Source organism: Anthonomus grandis, unplaced genomic scaffold (genome assembly GCF_022605725.1).
Source record: "Anthonomus grandis grandis unplaced genomic scaffold, icAntGran1.3 ctg00000807.1, whole genome shotgun sequence".
NCBI lineage: Eukaryota > Metazoa > Arthropoda > Insecta > Coleoptera > Curculionidae > Anthonomus > Anthonomus grandis.
In genome coordinates, this window is record NW_026088595.1 from 540 (window position 1) to 18,896 (window position 18,357).

Below are 18,357 nucleotides of genomic sequence, written 5' to 3' on the forward strand. Positions count from 1 at the left end.
CGATTAATTAAGCCATCAATTGATGTTATTGTGTGTTAAATTGAAAACTGAGCCAACAGGTAAAAAATATTAAGCGTTTCTCTAGGATTTTAATTTAACATTTTAATCCTATTTTGTAATTTAAATTTGGTGAATTTAATGTACCAAAAACCCGCATATAAATAGAATCTAATTTATTTAATTTCTATCGAAAATTTTTTTTTTTTACTTCAACTTTGATGCACGTCGTCTCCATACATGGACACGAGGGCATTCTATGGATGGGACATACGGTGGCATAAGTCGAGGTGGCGTAAGGTGAGGTGGCGTTTAACGAAGGGTATTCGCGGCTGGTGAACGAGGTGGTGTCGCTGAACAGCGACGAGGTGTATGGCGGTGGCGGTTGCCCTTGTTGCGTTGTTTGTCCATTCATATACCTAAATCGAGCAATTTTATTATTAGATGTTTTGCTAAAATTAAACAATAGTACCAAAAGTAGTAACCTCATTTTAGTTGGATGTTGCGTTAGTTTTAAGAAATTTGAGTAGTTACAGGACATACTTTGCTCAAGTAGTTTGCCTCCAAAGTCCTGAATAATTTGCACAGAGGTTATATCGATTTTAAAGCAAATTTGTTGTTTTATTAATGTAATAATAAATAAATCAAACTAATATGTTTCACATTTTTTAGGAAAAACAAGCATTTCCTTTTAATGATACTTACAAACATATATTGTACTTGTTAAGTTTTGGGGGAAATTTACCATTAACCGCTCAAGTATTATCCAATCTAATTAAACTGTTTTTATACTAAATATTTATATATACAATTATATTAAATTTAAATAAACCGTATTATTATATTAAATATTTTCTGCAAATACATTGTTTTTCATCAACACAACCCTTACACCCCCCACCCACCCCAAATATTTGCCCAGTAAGAAATTCTTTTGAAAAATCACTGTTTTTCGTCCATAATATCCAATCTAATAGCACTGTTTTTGTATTAAATATTTATTAATATACATAAAATTATATCAAATTTAAATTAACAAAACTGTGTTATTAGATATTAACGACGAAACCAGCTGTTATTCATACGTATAATTTTGGAAAACAATGATTTTTGAAAATAATTTCTTACTGGTAAGTTGTGTGGGGTGGGTGGGGGGCTAAGGGTAGGATTCTTGAAAAACAGTTATTTTTGCAGAAAATAATTGCCGGTGAAAAAATGATTATTAAGAAAACTATAGATGATAAAAAAAAATCTATGGTCTTTATATCTATACTTTTCTCAGGAACAGAAATTTAAAAAATAAACTTTATTTAAAAAAAAAATGCAGTGGTGTACTAAACCCCTTATGGACGCCATTGATAAGAATTTTTTTTTACTTTGTTTATTTTTTTTCGGTTGGATTCTCGTATCTTATAAACTATAGACGCGTTTCATATGAGCTCTTATATTTTTATTATTTAAAGTCGAAAAAATTTTTAAAGATATATGTGTCTGGTATCAGCTTGTGCCCAAAAGTGTCTAGTATTTGATTCTTTTACTAAATAAATATATAATATATTGCATTACCAAGATAATGAAATTGCAACGATATAGGGCAGTTTCTGCGTGCAATACTCCATATTTTATCTTTCATGGCTTTTTCTGGAAAGCCAATATTCTTTTTCTTCCACAATTCGGTCATTCTCTGCTTTGTCCAAGATTTTGTCGGGATTTCTTCTAATAAACCAGAATGGTAACTTGCATTGTTCATGATTATAAATGACTTGATGGGGGAAGATTTGAAACCAGCTGAGTTTTAAACCAGTTTTCGATGTTTTTCGAGTTCATATTGTCCCGTCTTTAATCCACTCTTGAATATTAAATTTGCACCCTTGATGAAGCCATCTTTGGTTCCGGCGTTGACCACGATATAACGACGACTTTAAAAATAAAAGATAATTGAATTTTTTTCTTTTAGAAATCATTCTTCCAGAACATAAATTTAATATAATTGATAAGTAATGTTCCATGCACATACGAGTAGTGTATGGAGTTAAATTCCCTCATATTGTCTTAGAGAGAAATTATATGAAACAGATGAAATTATGAAGTTAGAGGGCCCTTACAAGAGCGATAGTTTTTATTCAAAAAAAATCTAAAATGATTTTTTACCTTCACTGTTTTTCCTTGAATCCGTGTGCTTGGTGTCATCTTGCTAGCTACTACGAAATGACCCCTTGCTAAAAATCCACGTCCCGTCAATGAAAACTGGAGTAAAACCTTCCGGACCTACATTTCTATTTTTGATATACTCCCTTAAAAAATTGATTCTTTTATCAACAATATTTGGCAAGTCCATCAAATATTTTCTGTTATTTGATTTTTTCCACTTGAAGCCTATACTATTGATCCATCTTCTTAAGGAGTCAATGGAAAACTCAATATATTCAATTTCTTCCCCGAACTTTTCTCTTATTGTTGCCAATATTACATATTCTTTTCTGGCATACATAGAATAAATTGTGTCCCGAATTCTATGTTTCAAATGTGTTGTAAATTTGGTTTTTGCTGTCTTTTGCTTGGAAAATATTATACGGGCTGCGTAATCCTGATCTGATTTTATCCCATTCTTCTTTATATTTGCGATCGTTGTTGTGCCCAATTTTGTTGCATCTGCGGCTCGCTCTATCACATTCTCTATTTGAAGTGCAATTCCGTTTCGGACTTGTTCCTTTTCCAGTTGAAAAAAAGCCAATATATTTAAAATCATCAGCTGCGATTGTTCATTATACCTATTATATCTTTTTTTAGGCATTATCTAACACTTGTTGACAGCACATAGGAATTAAGCTGAACGTTTTAAAGTGGTTAAAGTCTTATTTGTGTAATGGGTTACAACGTGTGAAGTTTAATAGTGCTATGTCCGAAACTGTAAATGTCGATGTCGGTGTGCCCCAAGGTACTGTTCTGGGTCCATTATTGTTTTTATTTTACATTAATGATATGGTTAGGGTGGCTCAAAATTATTTTATTTGCTGATGATACTATCCTCTATATAGTTGGACAAATGGTTTGCGACATGAACATAGAACTTGGCAATTTGTTTGACTGGCTTTGTAACAATAAGTTAAGCTTAAATACCACAAGATCAAAATTTTGTATATTTGGTAGACGGTCGAATTTTCAGGCTCATGCGGATTATATCATGAAAAAGGTTATCGGATATCGAGGTTATGTTGACATGGATGGTGTGCAAAGTTTAGAAAGTTCGAAAAAGAAGTGTAAAGCCTGTAAGAAAAAAGTTGTGGATGCTGTAGACTGTGAAAAGTGTAGTAGCAGCTACCATCCAAGTTGTGCTTTGCAAGCAAAGTGTTAAATAAAAGCGGAAAATTGATTTGTTGTGCACTACATACAATAAGTGAGGTTAACAAAAACAAATTGCGTAAAAACTCAGAAAAACAGTGAAAATTTGATGGAAATGGATGAAAGAAAACTAAAAGCCATTATTGAGCAAACATTTAAGCAGATGTTTCAACCAATAGAGAAAAAGTTTGATGAGTTGGATAAGTCCATTCAATTTATATCGAGAGCTTTTGAAGAACAAAAACTTCACTTCGAAAATGTTATGAAAGAAGTTAAAGTAATAAAAAAGGAGAATGATTCACTAAAGCAGCAGGTTAGCCAGTTAGAAATGAAAATGGATAACATGGAAATTAAGGAAAAGGCTAACAATATGATAATTATTGGAGTACCAAAACAGAATGACTTGGATGTAAGGAAAATTGCCTGCAAGATCATGGGCTCGTTAGGTGTGCAATATGACAAAGATGAAATTCTGGAAGGATTCAGATTAAATAAAGCAGAAAATGGTCCAATATTAGTAAGATTCAGAAATGTCCACACTAAACAAGAAATCTTAAAAAAGGTAAAACAGATTAAAGGAATATCCGTTCAGAAATGTGGGTTTGAGGGTGCCAATGGAAAGATTTATTTAAACGAGGATTTAACGATGAAGAAGAGAGCACTTTTCAAGAAAGTAAGAGATATTAAGCAAGAAAAGGGATATAAAGCCGCATATGTACTGAATGGAAATATATATGTTAAGAAAAGAGAGGGCGATACGCCTATACATATTAGATCAGAACAGGATCTGTAAGTAATTAGAGCTAAAACTATTAATTTATAAGAAAATATTTAGATACATTCATAGAAATCAATGATCTCCTAGAAAACTTTAAGGCTTGTGATACCAATGTTTGTGATAACATTTCTAGTATAAACTTTTTTAATAATAATGAAAGAGATATAAACATAATGCATGTTAACATACGAAGCATTTACCAAAATTTTGACCAGTTCTTGGAGCTTCGATGTGCTTGTGATGTCCGAAACACACTTCTTGTATGACTTGAATAACTTTAATATTCCTGGTTTTCAAGTATTTTTTAATGGAAGTGCATTAAATAAATGTGATGGATGTGTTACATACATAAAAGAAAAGTATTTATTAGACCATCAGATTTTAGAACATAATTCCTTGAAAATAATTAGAACCACATTAAAAAAGAACAATAGTGAAATGGACATTTTGGCAACATATAGAGGCTTCTCAGTTAGTCATGATGAATTTATTGATAACGTAGATGCAATACTACAAAGATTGACCAGTCACACTAGAATGCAATTGCTAGTGGGTGACATGAATATCGACTTAATGGACACTGAGTCTCAACAAACAAATAACTATTTGACAATGCTTATGGGATATGGGTTTTTAAGCCTTATTAATAAACCTACAAGAAGAGCTGGTGATTCACAGACATGCTTAGATCATTTCTTTATAAAGTGTAAAAGTAGTATATTTAATAAATTAAATTCTGTAATATAAGAACATAAATTAACCGATCATGATCCTATTTTGCTTAATATAAGATTGGAAACTGAATGTGAGCCAGTAAATAAACAAAATTCTTTTCAGAAAATTGATCACAATAAATTTTACAGACTTATTTCGGAGGCAAAATGGGATGATTCTGAAATTTGCACGCAAAATTTTATTAATACTATGAAAATTATTATCTTAAATTCCACACAAACAATAGTAATAAAAAATAAAAACAGAAGATTAAAACCATGGATAACGGGAGGGCTTTTTATATCAATTAGAAATAGGGATAAATTAAAAAAGGATTGTATGAGAAATAGACATAACATATTGCTGTTAAATAGGTACAAGAACTTTCAGAGATACACTTTCAAAGCTCATTAAATATGCAAAATACACATATTATAAGTTTCAGGCAAAGGAGAACATTAACAACCCTAGGAAGCTATGGAATGTTATTAAAGAAGCTACAAATGACCAAATAAGTAAGGTAGATATAAGCAGTGTCAGTGGGGAGGGTGGGAAAATTGCCAGCAAAATCAAATCAAACACCTTAGATCTAGGCAAAAGGGTAAGTCAGTCATTTTATTTAAATCCAGTTTCAGAGAAAGATATCTGATTTAAAAAAAGGGGTTAAGGGAGGAACAGATTGTATTTGCTCAAATTTAATAAAAAAATATAGCTCGTTCTTATTGAAACCATTAACTCATATCACGAACATTATTTTCAGTACGGGAACCTTACCGGAAATACTAAAAACAACCACTATTTTACCACTTTATAAACAAAGAGATAGAAAAGAATTAAGTAACTACAGGCCAATAGCTTTGACAAGCACAATAAGTAAAATTGTGGAGAAATGTTTTAAAAAACAGTTGACATTCTTTCTAGAAAAATATCAGTTATTAAATGAAAATCAATTTGGATTCCGGGAGGGCTCGAGTACTGAAAATGTGTAGAGTTACAGAAAAAATAGTAACAAGTCTGGATCAAGGCAAAAAAGTTATTGGTATGTTTCTTGACCTACAAAAGGCATTTGATACTGTGGAGCATCGTATTCTGCTTGGAAGATTGAGGGGTTCCAAATAATCTAATAAAAGCTTATTTAACTAAAAGGTTGCAGGAAATAAACATATCAGGACAACATAGCCATGAATCCATAGTAGAGTGCGGTGTTCCTCAGGGTACGGTGCTTTCTTCGTTGCTGTTTATTAGCTACATAAATGGCATTTTATCAGTTATAAATGAGGGTTTTGTATACTGCTTTGCTGATGACACTGCAATTATAATATGTGGGGAAACCTGGGAAATTGCTAAGAAAAATGCTGAAATAGCGATGAAAAAAATTAAAGATTGACTAGATAATAGCATGCTTTCATTAAATGTTGATAAAACCAAATTCGTTACCTTTTCAATTTTAAGTTCATATCTACCTAACTATCAACAAATAAAATTGCATGAATCACAGTGCATGATAACTATTAACTGTAAATGTGAGAAAACAATAGGGAGAAAAACCAGTTTAAAATATTTGGGAATTATCATCGACCAAAATTTGTCATGGAAAGAACAAGTTAAAAGCGTAGCTGATAAAATTAGAAAACTGATCTTTAAATTTTATGAGCTAAGAAATGTATTAGATTTTAAAACACTAAAAACAGTTTACTTTTCACTAGTTGAATCAATAATATGTTATGGGCTTGTGATATGGGGGAGTGCGGGTGTGACTATTTTGGAGAAGCTCATTATAGCATAGAAATGGATCATTAAGGTAATGCTTTTTAAAACTAAAAGATACCCTAGAAATCGAGTTTATAAAGACAGCAATTTGCTAAACATAAAACAGCTTTTCATTAAGTCAGTTATAAGAATCATGCTAAAAACAGATTTTTCAGAGAAGTATATCTCATGGTTGCAATACTAGATTGGCTTCTCAGAATAATGTTTGCCTACAGAATCCTAGACTTACAATTTGTCAAAATCAGGTTTGCTGTATTGGTCTAAAAATTTATAATAGTCTACCTCAAGAATTTAAAAATAAATCATATAAAAATGTCAAAAAAAAAATTGGTAAATGGATACTTGATAGTAATTATGAAACTAATTATCTAATATAAAAAAAATTATTTGGTATTAATAGTTATATTTTAAGTAAGTTTGTTTTTAGTATAATCTATAATATAAAAAGTATTTGTTACAATAATTAAAATTTAGTGAGTAAAGTATTTCTAAAATTTGCATTTTTGTTAAGTAAATATTTTATAATGATTTAAACCTCTTTTATATAAATTGTTCTTTTTATTGAATTTGTTCAACTCTTTTATATAATTTACCGCAATATAAAATCTCTCAATTGAAAAAAATTCAAAATAGGGCAACGAGGACAATATTGAGATGTAACCGCTATACTCCCTATTAAATGCCCTAAATATATTGACCGTCCATCAATGAATTATGTTTAATGTTAATGTATTTTTATTTAAGTTGAAGAAAGGCCTTTTACCTAATTATATATGTGATAAGTTAGTGCTATTTCGTGACGTTCATAATTATAATACTAGGAATTGGACTGATTTTATTTTATCTCATAAGTGTAACACCGTTCAAATGCTTAATTCCGTGCTCTATAAATATATTGCCCAATGACTTAAAAATCTGCAATAATATAAGTAGTTTTAAACGATTATTAAGAGTACATATTTTAAAATTGTATTATTAGTAAAAAATATTATTATTAACTGGTTTATGGAGTATTCATAAGGAGAACATAGAGAGGGCCATTACCAGTAAAAAACCAGCTTGTCAACTTTGATGCTTCATATTTCATGTAACAGTTGCTCTGACAAGAATTTCAATAATCGATAAGCAATGATTAAAAATTGAAAAAAATTGAACGCACTTATATCTGGAAAACCATTGGAGCAAAGCATGGCATGTGCCACATAATTTTTTTTTAAATATCACGTAGAATTTAAGTATGTTACAATATACAAGGTGTCCTGTTTAAAAAACGAAATTTACCAATCTTTTTTTACAAAATCACTTTCTAGACTGTAAAAACAATCCGATGAATGAAAATTCACTCCTCCTTACTATAAATAAATAAATTCTACCAACCGAATACAATCATTCGCCTAAAAAAATGTGTACAATGCAAATTCATCAAGGCATGCAACAAAATACACTATGTCTAACATTAGCTAAAAATCAAATTAATAAACATTCATAGGATATATAGACAACATACTTGCCCACAAATGCCTCCATCCAGAGATAAACATTCACATGTTTATACACATATAAAAAGAACTGGGAAACATTTAACATTGAACAGGCCAAACATTTATTAGTCCCAAAATATAAGCAGCGAGTTAGTTTAAAACACCAAAGCCGAATCGAGGAGTTCAAGTCGCAAATCCCCCCTGATATTCAAATTCTACATGAAACTTTAATTTCAACATTATTCCGATGGCAGCAAATTGAAACCAGTTTCTCTATATGTCAAATATGCTTGTCTCATAAACTGTTTGACCAAAGTCTCCCTCAAATTTCTAAAAGAATTTCACATAGAATTCAAAGGATGTCCCAAGGACCTGCGACCGAACCGCACAAAACTCCCAACATCAACTCCTGCCCCCCTCTCTCTCTCACTCTCTCTTTCCTTGTGGGAAAACAAGAAAACCATGTCCTCACCCCAAGTAGGATGATCCCGGTTGTTCCTCGAACTTCATCCGTTGCTCCAGATTCCCGGCTAGTTGATCGGGCGAGTAGTTACCGGCCCCGTTACTGCCGCTGGCGGTGCCGTTGATCAGTTCGGACGAGTTGAAGGTGGCGCCCCACTCGGTTTCCAAGGACGGAATCGGCGACAAACGTGCGGAACTCTGGGAGGAGGTGCGCGGCCGGAAGTCCGGGCTCAGCTGGAACCCGCCGCCACTGAGGGAGGAGTGATTAGAACTCTTAGGGGTGCCGCTAGTAAGTGTGTAAGTGTGTCAAGGTTCCCTCGCTTTTTTGGAATTTTTTGAAGTTTTTTGGCCCTCTATGAAGCTATTGGTAGGTCTGACGACTCAGAAACGTGTTCGTTTTTAAGGCGTTTTCGAGGTTTGTACAAGGTTTTGAGAAGAAGAATATTATTGGGAAAAACATGAAATTTGAGGAAATGTCTATAACTGAAAAAGTTGATCGAATAGAATTTTGAAAATTCGTGCACATATTCTCTGGACAATTGGGTTGGACACCTATTTCAGCGTTTTTCAAAATTTAGACAAGATTTTGAAAAGAAAAATATTTTTTGAAAAAAACATTTTTTTTCTCATAAAATTTGAGAAAATGTTCATAACTCAAAAAGTTGAACAAATACAATTTTGAAAATTTGTACACATATTCTCTGGACAATTTGGTTGGACACCTATTTCAGCGTTATTCAAAATTTGAACAAGATTTTGAGAAAAAAAATATTTTTGGAAAAAAAAACATTTTTTTTCTCATAAAATTTGAAAAAACGTCCATAACTCAAAAAGTTGACCAAATACAATTTTCAAAATTTGTACACATATTCTCTGGACAATTTGGTTGGACACCTATTTCAGCGTTTTTCAAAATTTGAACAAGATTTTGAGAAAAAAAATATTTTTGGAAAAAACATATTTTTTTCTCATAAAATTTGAGAAAATGTCCATAACTCAAAAAGTTGACCAAATACAGTTTTGAAAATTTGTGCACATATTCTCTGGACAATTTGGTTGGACACCTATTTCAGCGTTATTCAAAATTTGAACAAGATTTTGAGAAAAAAAATATTTTTGGAAAAAAAAACATTTTTTTTCTCATAAAATTTGAGAAAATGTCCATAACTCAAAAAGTTGAACAAATACAATTTTGAAAATTTGTACACATATTCTCTGGACAATTTGGTTGGACACCTATTTCAGCGTTATTCAAAATTTGAACAAGATTTTGAGAAAAAAAATATTTTTGGAAAAAAAAACATTTTTTTTCTCATAAAATTTGAGAAAATGTCCATAACTCAAAAAGTTGACCAAATACAATTTTGAAAATTTGTGCACAGGTTCTCTGGACAATTTGGTTGGACACCTATTTCAGCGTTTTTCAAAATTTGAACAAGATTTTGAGAAAAAAAATATTTTTGGAAAAAAAATTATTTTTTCTCATAAAATTTGAGAAAATGTCCATAACTCAAAAAGTTGACCAAATACAATTTTGAAAATTTGTACACATATTCTCTGGACAATTTGGTTAGACACCTATTTCAGCGTTTTTCAAAATTTGAACAAGATTTTGAGAAAAAAAATATTTTTGAAAAAAACATTTTTTTTCTCATAAAATTTGAGAAAATGTCTATAACTCAAAAAGTTGACCAAATACAGTTTTGAAAATTTGTGCACATATTCTCTGGACAATTTGGTTAGACACCTATTTCAGCGTTTTTCAAAATTTGAACAAGATTTTGAGAAAAAAAATATTTTTGGAAAAAACATTTTTTTTTCTCATAAAATTTGAGAAAATGTCCATAACTCAAAAAGTTGACCAAATACAATTTTGAAAATTTGTGCACAGATTCTTTGGACAATTTGATTGGACACCTATTTCAGCGTGTTTCAAAGTTTGAACAAGATTTTGAAAAAAAAAATATTTTTCGAAAAATGCATTTTTTTTTCTCATAAAATTTGAGAAAATGTCCATAACTCAAAAAGTTGACCCAATACAGTTTTGAAAATTTGTGCACGTATTCTCTGGACAATTTGATTGGACACCTATTTCAGCGTTTTTCAAAATTTGAACAAGATTTTGAGAAAAGAAATATTTTTGGAAAAAACATTTTTTTTTCTCATAAAATTTGAGAAAATGTCCATAACTCAAAAAGTTGACCAAATACAATTTTGACCATTTGTGCACATATTCTCTGGACAATTTGATTGGACACCTATTTCAGCGTTTTTCAAAATTTGTACAAGATTTTGAGAAAAAAAATATTTTTGGAAAAAACATTTTTTTTTCTCATAAAATTTGAGAAAATGTCCATAACTCAAAAAGTTGACCAAATACAATTTTGACCATTTGTGCACATATTCTCTGAACAATTTGATTGGACACCTATTTCAGCGTTTTTCAAAAATTGAACAAGATTTTGAGAAAAAAAATATTTTTTGAAAAAACATTTTGTTTCTCATAAAATTTGAGAAAATGTCCATAACTCAAAAAGTTGACCAAATACAGTTTTGAAAATTTGTGCACATATTCTTTGGACAATTTGATTGGACACCTATTTCAGCGTTTTTCAAAATTTGTACAAGATTTTGAGAAAAAAAATATTTTTTGGAAAAAACATTTTTTTTTCTCATAAAATTTGAGAAAATGTCCATAACTCAAAAAGTTGACCAAATACAATTTTGACCATTTGTGCACATATTCTCTGGACAATTTGATTGAACACCTATTTCAGCGTTTTTCAAAATTTGAACAAGATTTTGAAAAAAAAAAATATTTTTGGAAAAAAACATTTTTTTTTCTCATAAAATTTGAGAAAATGTCCATAACTCAAAAAGTTGACCAAATACAGTTTTGAAAATTTGTGCACATATTCTTTGGACAATTTGATTGGACACCTATTTCAGCGTTTTTCAAAATTTGTACAAGATTTTGAGAAAAAAAATATTTTTTGAAAAAACATTTTGTTTCTCATAAAATTTGAGAAAATGTCCATAACTCAAAAAGTTGACCAAATACAGTTTTGAAAATTTGTGCACATATTCTTTGGACAATTTGATTGGACACCTATTTCAGCGTTTTTCAAAATTTGAACAAGATTTTGAGAAAAAAAATATTTTTGGAAAAAAACATTTTTTTTTCTCATAAAATTTGAGAAAATGTCCATAACTCAAAAAGTTGACCAAATACAATTTTGAAAATTTGTACACAGATTGTCTGGACAATTTGGTTGGACACCTATTTCAGCGTTTTTCAAAATTTGAACAAGATTTTGAGAAAAAAAATATTTTTTGAAAAAAAATTATTTTTTCTCATAAAATTTGAGAAAATGTCCATAACTCAAAAAGTTGACCAAATACAATTTTGACCATTTGTGCACATATTCTCTGGACAATTTGATTGGACACCTATTTCAGCGTTTTTCAAAATTTGAACAAGATTTTGAGAAAAAAAATATTTTTTGAAAAAAAATTATTTTTTCTCATAAAATTTGAGAAAATGTCCATAACTCAAAAAGTTGACCAAATACAATTTTGAAAATTTATGCACATATTCTCTAGACAATTTGGTTGGACACCTATTTCAGCGTTTTTCAAAATTTGAACAAGATTTTGAAAAAAAAAATATTTTTGGAAAAAACATTTTTTTTTCTCATAAAATTTGAGAAAATGTCCATAACTCAAAAAGTTGACCAAATACAATTTTGACCATTTGTGCACATATTCTCTGGACAATTTGATTGGACACCTATTTCAGCGTTTTTCAAAATTTGAACAAGATTTAAAAAAAAAAATTATTTTTGGAAAAAAGATTTTTTTTTCTCATAAAATTTGAAAAAACGTCCATAACTCAAAAAGTTGACCAAATACAATTTTCAAAATTTGTGCACCTATTCTCTGGACAATTTGGTTGGACACCTATTTCAGCGTTTTTCAAAATTTGAACAAGATTTTGAGAAAAAAAATATTTTTTGAAAAAAACATTTTTTTTCTCATAAAATTTGAGAAAATGTCCATAACTCAAAAAGTTGACCAAATACAATTTTGAAAATTTGTACACATATTCTCTGGACAATTTGGTTAGACACCTATTTCAGCGTTTTTCAAAATTTGTACAAGATTTTGAGAAAAAAAATATTTTTGGAAAAAACATTTTTTTTTCTCATAAAATTTGAGAAAATGTCCATAACTCAAAAAGTTGACCAAATGCAGTTTTGAAAATTTGTGCACGTATTCTCTGGACAATTTGATTGGACACCTATTTCAGCGTTTTTCAAAATTTGTACAAGATTTTGAGAAAAAAAATATTTTTGGAAAAAACATTTTTTTTTCTCATAAAATTTGAGAAAATGTCCATAACTCAAAAAGTTGACCAAATACAGTTTTGAAAATTTGTGCACGTATTCTCTGGACAATTTGATTGGACACCTATTTCAGCGTTTTTCAAAATTTGAACAAGATTTTGAGAAAAAAAATATTTTTGGAAAAAAAATATTTTTGCTCATAAAATTTGAGCAAATGTCCATAACTCAAAAAGTTGACCAAATACAGTTTTGAAAATTTGTGCACATATTCTTTGGACAATTTGATTGGACACCTATTTCAGCGTTTTTCAAAATTTGAACAAGATTTTGAGAAAAAAAATATTTTTGGAAAAAAAATATTTTTTCTCATAAAATTTGAGAAAATGTCCATAACTCAAAAAGTTGATCAAATACAGTTTTGAAAATTTGTGCACATATTCTCTGGACAATTTTGTTTAATTATAATTGAACTAATTATATTAAAAAAAAACACTATTTTCAGATGATCTAGCTCTGTAATACAATAACATTAAAATATAATTTTTTGCTATAAAATTATTTTTTTAAACTTATTTTCTACACTAAAATTGCATTCATCTCAATAGCTTCATAGAAGGACTCACCAGTAACTTACCAGTAAGTCAATCAACTTTATACTAGTAGAATAAAAAAAATGTGATAACTTATAGGGTATCCCATGTAAAATAGCAGTGTTTGGACTATAAACGTTAAAATGTTGGCACAGAAAATGACCTATGAATGCCCCAGTGAGTGTTTACTTACCTTTCCTATATTTACCAAAAAAAATCCCTTAAAAAAAAAAGACGAACACGAAAAGCTTCAAAGCACCGAAGGCAGTTTTTCCTTTCAAATTTTCATTTTCAAAAAAAAACTGCCTTCGGGCCTCAATGATGTAAACTGTGTGTGTTTTGTTTCAAAAATGCTGCGTTAGTATAAGAAAATCGACGTCACAAAACAGATCGGTGTTGTGTGTTAAAATGTATGAGATGTAAATATGGAAAACCCCCCCCCTCTTTCCCTTCTTCCAACGTCAAATTACCTATAAACAGACGGATTGGAATAAGCTCTCGGTCTGGTTTCTGGACTAATCTGGTAGCTATTGGAGCTGCGCAAAAATAGAAAAATTTCGTGTTTATTTAACAGTTTACATCGTACTACCAACATAATAAGAACTACAGACTATACTATACTATAAGTAAAGCTATAATTAAACTGCATGCTCTCTAAATTAATTTCACACACTCTCTAATTAATTGAATTAAAAAAAAAAATAAATGGAAATTGTACCTGTGAATTGTAGGCGATTCGGGAAATAAATCTAAACTCTCCGATACTGAGGAGCTGGGACTCGGCGGTTGGTCCGGCATCGTCCCGTTACGCATCATTTCCACTTTCTTTTTTACGCGACCTGTAATCAACATCGAATAAATTTTTATTATATGCACAAGTGGATTCTACGTGAAATTCTGTAAAATTTGAGGGGTCACACTCTATGGTTCGGCCCAACGGTTTTTGTGATATAACGATTTGAAATTTGGTGGACTTGTTTCGTCATAACTTGGGCACCACTTAAGTTATTTTCATAATTTTTTCACGTTTATATAAAAGGATTCCTGAGGATGAATTAGAGGGTGGAAACATGATTCTAGGTTAAACATTTGGGTTGTTAGGGCAGTTTTGGTTGGAGAGTGTTTTTTTTCTGCTAATTTGGCAGATTTTTATACTTTGGCAGACGTTTTTGGTCATAACTCGGGAACCGCTTGGAATATTTTCAAGATTTTTTCATTTTTATATAAGAAGATGCCTGAAGATTTATTTCAGAGTAGAATCGTAATTTTAATTTAAAAAGTCGCATAGTTAGGGCAGTTTTGGCTGGGGTGCTTTTTTTTGCTAATTTTCTAATTGAATTTTCACTTTTTTTAAATGGAATGTTCTTAAAAGGAGTTTGAGACAATAAAAGGGCATTTCTTCCCAAACAATTTCATAGGAGAAGAATTCTTGTAGCTCAAAAACTTTTTGAGCTAGAGGCAATTTTGTGTGTCAAGGTCTAGGAGCGATAAAATTTGCGGTTGTTAAAACACATTCAAATTTTTATACTTTAAAGGACATTTTTGGCCATAACTTGAGAACCACTTGGAATATTTTCAAGATTTTTTCACTTTTATATAACAGGATTCTTGAGGATGAATTGGAGGGTAGAAACATATTTCTAGGTATAAAATTGCGGTAGTTAGAGCAATTTTAGTTAGGGTGTTTTTTTTCGCTAATTTTCTAATTAAATTTTCATTTTTTTTAATTGGAATATTCTTAAAAGAAGTTTGAGCCAATAAAAGGGCATTTCTTCCCAAACAATTTCATATGAGAAGAATTCTTGTAGCTCAAAAACTTTATGAGTTAGAGGCAATTTTGTGTGTCAAGGTCTAGGAGCGATAAAATTCGAGGATGTTGAAACAGATTCAAATTTTTATACTTTGAAGGACATTTTTGGCCATAACTTGAGAACCACTTGGAATATTTTCATAATTTTTTCACTTTTATATAACAGGATTCTTGAGGATTTATTTGAATGTAAAATTATAATTCTAAGTTAAAAATCCAGGTAATTAGAGCAGTTTCAAAATGGGGTGTTTTTTTTGCTAATTTTCTAATTGAATTTTCACTTTTTTTAATTGGAATATTCTTAAAAGGAGTTTGAGCCAATAAAAGGGCATTTCTTACCAAACAATTTCATATGAGAAGAATTCTTGTAGCTCAAAAACTTTTTGAGTTGGAGGCAATTTTGTCGGTCAAGGTCCAAGAGCGATAAAATTTGAAGTTTCGAAACACATATTATAACGGCCAAATTTTTATACTTTGACAGACATTTTTGGTCATAACTCGGGAACCACTTGGAATATTTTCATAATTTTTTCACTTTTATATAACAGGATTCTTGAGGATGAATTGGAGGATAGAAACATATTTCTAGGTATAAAATTTCGGTAGTTAGAGCAATTTTAGTTAGAGTGTTTTTTTCGCTAATTTTCTAATTAAATTTTCACTTTTTTTAATTGGAATATTCTTAAAAGAAGTTTGAGCCAATAAAAGGGCATTTCTTCCCAAACAATTTCATATGAGAAGAATTCTTGTAGCTCAAAAACTTTATGAGTTAGAGGCAATTTTGTGTGTCAAGGTCTAGGAGCGATAAAATTTGCGGTTGTTAAAACACATTCAAATTTTTATACTTTGAAGGACATTTTTGGCCATAACTTGAGAACCACTTAAGATATTTTCACAATTTTTTCACGTTTATATAACAGGATTCCTAAGGATTTATTTTATTTATAGAATCGTAATTCAAAGTTAAAAATTCGGGTAGTTAGGGCAGTTTTGGCTGTCGCGTTTTTTTTTTTGGCAATATTTTCATGAAATATTCTTAAAATGCAACAAATTCAACGAGACATTATCAGGATTGAAACCGTAATAGACTTATGTATCATCCGCAAATTGTCGCTCAGAGACTTTGAATAAAAGTTGAACCTCAACTACTACTGGAAAATGTCTTATCTGAGTCATTCCAGGCAGTTTATCAACTGAACTCTATGATCTCTCCGAAAAGAACTTTGCCTGGAAGAATTTAATTTTTATTCCAGGCAGTCGATCGTTTTAATAGTTTGATTCTGAACGCAAAAGTGCCTGGAATAATTTTATCTTTATTCCAGTCTTCTGAGTTCCTTAGAAACTTGATAATAAAAAACAAATATTCTTCCAGGCTCTTGAAATTCATTTTTTATTTAATATTCTTATTAGTCATCAAAGTGACATAGAATTTGCAGGATTCTAACAGGATTCTTGGGGATTTATTTGAATATTTAAAATTATAATTCTAAGTTAAAAATCCAGGTAATTAGAGCAGTTTCAAAAAGGGGTGTTTTTTTCGCTAATTTTCTAATTGAATTTTTATATATTTTAACTAGAATATTTTTAAAAGGAGTTTGAGCCAATAAAAGGGCATTTCTTACTAAACAATTTCATAGGAGAAGAACTCTTGTAGCTCAAAAACTCTTTGAGTTAGAGGCAATTTTGTCTGCCAAGGTCTAGGAGCGATAAAATTTCAGGTTCTTAAAACACATATTGCAACATCAAAATTTTTATACTTTGAAGGACATTTTAGGTCATAACTTGAGAACCACTTGGAATATTTTCATAATTTTTTCACGCTTATATAGCGAGATTCCTGAGGATGAACTGAAGGGTAGAAATATGATTCTAGGTTCAAAATTTCGGTAGTTAGAGCATTTTTAGTAGGGGTGTTTTTTCACTAATTTTCTAATTGAATTTTTACTTTCATTAATTGAAATTTTCTTAAAGGAGGTTTAAGTAAATAAAAGGGCATTTCTTACCAAACAATTTGATAGGCGAAAAATTCTTGTAGCTCAAAAACTTTTTGAGTTAGGGGCAATTTTGACGGTCAAGGTCCATGAGCCATAAAATTTAAGATTTTTGAAACGCATATTACAATATCCAAATTTTTATGCTTTGAAGGACATTTTTGGTCATAACTTAAGAACCGCTTGGAATATTTTCATAATTTTTTCATTTTTATATAACAGGATTCTTGAAGATTTATTTGAAGGTAAAATTATAACTCTATGTTAAAAATCCAGGTAATTAGAGCAGTTTCAAAAAGGGGTGTTTTTTTCGCTAATTTTCTAATTGAATTTTTATATATTCTAATTAGAATATTCTTAAAAGGAGTTTGAGCCAATAAAGGGGCATTTCTTACCAAACAATTTCATATGAAAAGAACTCTTGTAGCTCAAAAACTTTTTGAGTTAGAGGCAATTTTGTCTGTCAAGGTGTAAGAGCGATGAAAATTGAGGTTTTTGAAACACATCCAAATTTTTATTCTTTGCCGAACATATTTGACGATAACTTGAGAACCACTTGGAATATTATCGTAATTTTTTCACGTTCAGATAGAAGGATTCCTAAGTATAAATTGGAGGATAGAAACGTGATCCCTCCTGACCCACTGATCCAAATTCAAACTTTCCCGCCTTACCTCGTCTTTTTTCAAATTTACTCGTCTCCATGGACACCGCCCTCCTTCGAGGCGATTTCCCCGGTTTGGCGTCGGGGTTGATCATCCACCACGAGGATTTCCCCGTGCCCTCGTTCTGCACCCTCATGAACCGGTTGTGTAGCGACAGGTTGTGCCTTATCGAGTTCTGAAACAAAAAAATACAATTTAGAGAAAAAAGGGTCAATCAATCGAGCCCCCATTCTACTCAATGAATTCGACAACTACATGTTGGAATTGACTTCACTGTTTGATGTTCTTTGCTGGTGACAGGTGACAGGCCCTGTTTTTGTTCCTCGCGCCTCGTTGCCAAATAACGCGTAAATTCCTGAAATAATAATAACGCGACCGAGACGTGATTTACTACGTTGCTGTTTGCGTTAT

At 30.6% G+C, this 18,357-nt stretch overlaps 1 protein-coding gene across 1 annotated transcript; it reads right to left on the reverse strand.

Annotated features, from left to right (window-relative positions):
• Positions 1–208: 208 nt before the first annotated feature.
• On the reverse strand, positions 209–18,117 carry LOC126749799 (forkhead box protein O-like; the record flags this gene model as incomplete). Its single annotated transcript, XM_050459468.1, has 5 exons — positions 17,956–18,117; positions 14,199–14,319; positions 13,951–14,016; positions 8,555–8,794; positions 209–416 (listed from the first exon to the last, which is right to left on the reverse strand). Coding segments are annotated over exons 1-5 (762 nt in total), but the record flags the coding sequence as incomplete, so codon positions are not given.
• Between the last annotated feature and the right edge of the window lie 240 nt (positions 18,118–18,357).